The sequence below is a fragment of the Phaethon lepturus genome, unplaced genomic scaffold (genome assembly GCF_000687285.1).
Source record: "Phaethon lepturus isolate BGI_N335 unplaced genomic scaffold, ASM68728v1 scaffold11494, whole genome shotgun sequence".
In the NCBI taxonomy this organism is placed as follows: Eukaryota; Metazoa; Chordata; class Aves; order Phaethontiformes; family Phaethontidae; genus Phaethon; species Phaethon lepturus.
Window position 1 is genome coordinate 39,630 of NW_010535493.1, and position 3,616 is coordinate 43,245.

The following is a 3,616-nucleotide window of genomic DNA, read 5'->3' on the forward strand; positions in this document are numbered from 1 at the left end:
TCAAAAAATGTTTGCCTGAGAACTGTAAGCTCAGCACAAGAAAAATTAAGAACACAGTTACTTATGCAACATAATAGAAACAAAAGATTCACGGCAGGTCAGATTAAGGTCCACTCAGCACATCATCGTTTTTCAGATGGCAGGGTTGGAACGGGTGCTTAGGAGAGTCTGTATGCTGGCTGTGTTTCCATACCAGTCTCTCACGCATGTACTTTGAGCAATTTAAGTTTTAGTGCTTCCTGAACCTAACATTCATGCAGAGGATGTATTGTTATGTTTAACAGCCTTTAATGGATTTTTCTTTCACATCTAATTGCTTTTTGAACCTGTGCCAATTTTTGGCACCTACTTCAACAAGTTCCATCATTTAACTACGTACTGTTTGGGGGTACGATACAGCCTTTTCTTTTTTTTTTAAAGCCACTACCTGACAATATGAGAACTAAAGAGCATCAAATGAAAGTAGAAAAGAAAGAGATTCATCATTCTTTATTCATCCCCTCCACGCCATCTTATAGTATCATAGATCATTATTACATCTTCCTCTGCTGTTTTCTTTCCAGACAGAAGAAATACTAATCTATTTGGTTACTCATTATGAAGAGACATAGAACAGCTTCCGCATACTTACTGGAACTCTTAGGTAGAGACCACTAACATATAATAAAAACCTGCCAATGTTATCATAAGGTATAGATACTCCCCAATACCATGTGGAGACTGAAGCTTCAGCCATGCTGTAGAGTTCATTAAAATATGAACAAAACCCATTTTGTGTTACACAAATAGAAAGGATTTTTAACATCTGGACATCGCTGTTCCAGGCATACGCAAGCTGAACATGTTTGCTTCTCTAAGTGAAAGAAACAGACAGCTGAAAGGCTATCATAACAGACAGTCTGTTCAGAAAGGTATTTCTTTACAGAAGACACTCACCTTCATTGTACGGCACTGGATTGCCAATATTCCCACCAACCTTATCAGCAGTTTTCAGAACATTTAAATCCATCAGTATAACCACTCTCCTACAAACACAGAACAGACAGCAATAAAGACTTTCACTCCCTCTGCAAGTCTATCAGACTCTGAATATCCTTTGCGGCAGATAAGAGAACCAACCATTAGGGGCTGATTCTTCCGACTAGGGATCTGGAAGACAAAAGCTCTCCACTGTCAACCTAACCCTCTCATGAGGTACAAGTAGGCTTGAAACAGTATCACCTTTCATCAAGGACTGATGATGGCAGGCTGAATGGGCACAAAAAAATGGCTTGAAACAACATGGTGTTTCAAAAGTATCAAAACCATACCAGATTTTACAACAAAGAATATACTCCCTGCCTCAAAAGAAGTCATAGTCCTGCCACAAAAATGCTGAATAAAAAGAATATGAACCTTAGTTCATATTCTCCTAGGCACATACATGGGTTTTCCATAATCACTTTACTTGGATCACTTCTTGTTTTGCAGTATCCTACCTCCCTTCCCTCAATTTTTAATAAAAGAAAGACCAGATTCCACAACACTTAAAGTAACAAGAAATCTTCACTGCTTCTTTTCCACAGCAGGTCACTTTAGGCAAATTTTAATGAAGCTTTGTACAACTTTGAGTATTCAAACTGGAAACTTTAAATTATTAAATCACTGTACTAGGCATATCAGAACCCACTGCACTCACATTCTGTATTTTTTTTATTTCTGCTATTGCTTGTGCTGTGTATGTACTTTCCCTCCTGCACCCAAAAGACAGAATATTTTCAGATAATGCCCATAAAAAGCATTTGGCCTCTGCTTAGTCACAAAGAACAGAGAACCCACTAGTGCAGCTGCCCTTCTGTAGAACCATACTTAAACATATATACCTTCCATCTTTCAAGCTGTTGACTATGAATCTGTTAATCTGGCAAATACATTGGGCTGATAAGCGTTCCTCTTCCACCAGAGAGTTCAGCTGTGTTGCCAACATGAATGCTGCAGAAACAGACAAAAAACACTGAAACAATTAACACTACCAGTCTTAAAAGGGGGCTGTCATGGCTGACCGTAACTTTTCCAGCCAGTCTAGTGTTGCATTAGATCTACAGTTTGCTCAGTTAACACACAAAAAACAGTGTAACTGCTAACAAGTCACCAAAACTAAGCACAAACTATACCGTATTTATTTCCCAAACTTCAGAGTGCAGTGATAGCTAGAATGATCATACATGAAAGAAGTCAGAAGGATTAAGCTACAATACTTTAAAATCACCATTACAAAAACATATATAGGTTTCTAAATTTTCATTATACCCTGTAGCAAGTTAACTGCTTAAAGTTCACAAAGAATGTTCTAGAAGAGAAGGATTTCGTCTAAATGTTAAAATGAGTTGAACACTTCAGAGTCTGTGGTTTCCATATAAGCCACGTTCTCGTTCAATGCTCATTTCATCGCTTTGCACCTAGACACTAGACCGGAAACTTTAGCACCATTCGCATCTCTACACTTACAAAGATCTCACTGCAGCTTGAGATACTTACAGGAGAGTGTGTTAACACCATCACTCATCAACACTCGGTAACGTGGTGGCCCATTTCCTGTAGCAATAGCCCGTGTGTTCTATGAGGAAACAACAGATTATTAGAATCATAGAATGGCTTGGGTTGGAAGGAACCTTTCAAGGCCATCCAGTCCAACCCCCCTGCAATGAGCAGGGACATCTTCAACTAGAGCAGGCTGCTCAGAGCCCCATCCAGCCTGACCTGGAATGTTTCCAGGGATGTGGCATCGACCACCTCTCTGGGCAAGCTGGGCCAGGGTTTCACCACGTTTGTTGTGAAAATTTTTTTCCTTATATTTAGACAAAACCCATCCTCTTTCAGTTTAAAACCATTACCCCATGTCCTATTGCTACAGGTCCTGTTAAAAAGTCTGTCCCTGTCTTTCTTCTAAGCTACCTTTAAGCACTGGAAGGCTACAATAAGGTCTCTTCAGAGCCTTCTCTTCTCCAGGCTGAAGAACCCCAAATATCTGAGCCTGTCCTCATTAGGAGAGGTGTTCCATCCCTCTGATCATTTTTGTGGCCTCCTCTGGACCCTCCTGTCATTTGTTCAGAAACTCTTCAAAAACATAAAGTGACATCATTAGCAAATAGACCTATCTACTCAGCTTTTTTTTTTTTTTGAGCACCGATATCTACAACATAGCCCAGGACACGCAAACCAACATTTAGAGTACATGAGCCTTGCTCAGCTCCTCTGCAGAAGAAGTTTGGCTGCACTCAGCAGCCTGCACGTAAGCACCCGCAGTCGCTAACGGGCTGGCACAAGAGGTGAGGGGGAGTACTCACGATGACTTGCAGCACGGGCTTGGAGACGTTCTCCCCCTGCATTATGGCCTGGAGAAAAGAAAAAGAGTCCGTCAGAAAGGTGGTGCCACCACCTCACTCGGGAACATTTTGAGACCCACAGCTGAGGGAGTATCGACGTGGAAGGGCCAGAGACACGGGAACAGCCATCACCGCTGAACCCGGCAGGAGCCCTCCCTCCGACCGCGGCGGGGCCCAGCTCCGGGCCTGGTCTCTCCCCTCAGGACCGGGGCGGGAGTTAGTGCCCAGGCCCGAGCCAGTCTAGTCTTCTC

At 42.1% G+C, this 3,616-nt stretch overlaps 1 protein-coding gene across 1 annotated transcript in view; it reads right to left on the reverse strand.

The window, feature by feature from the left end:
• RPA1 (replication protein A1, 70kDa) overlaps nucleotides 1–3,369 on the reverse strand; it is a 23,401-nt gene extending 20,032 nt beyond the window's left edge. The window contains exons 1-4 of the mRNA XM_010285834.1: nucleotides 3,327–3,369; nucleotides 2,518–2,596; nucleotides 1,863–1,971; nucleotides 937–1,025 (exon numbers count right to left, since the gene is read on the reverse strand). Coding sequence (XP_010284136.1) covers nucleotides 937–1,025; nucleotides 1,863–1,971; nucleotides 2,518–2,596; nucleotides 3,327–3,368 — 319 coding nt within the window. The 5' untranslated portion in view covers nucleotide 3,369. The remainder of the gene's footprint in view (nucleotides 1–936; nucleotides 1,026–1,862; nucleotides 1,972–2,517; nucleotides 2,597–3,326) is intronic.
• Between the last annotated feature and the right edge of the window lie 247 nt (nucleotides 3,370–3,616).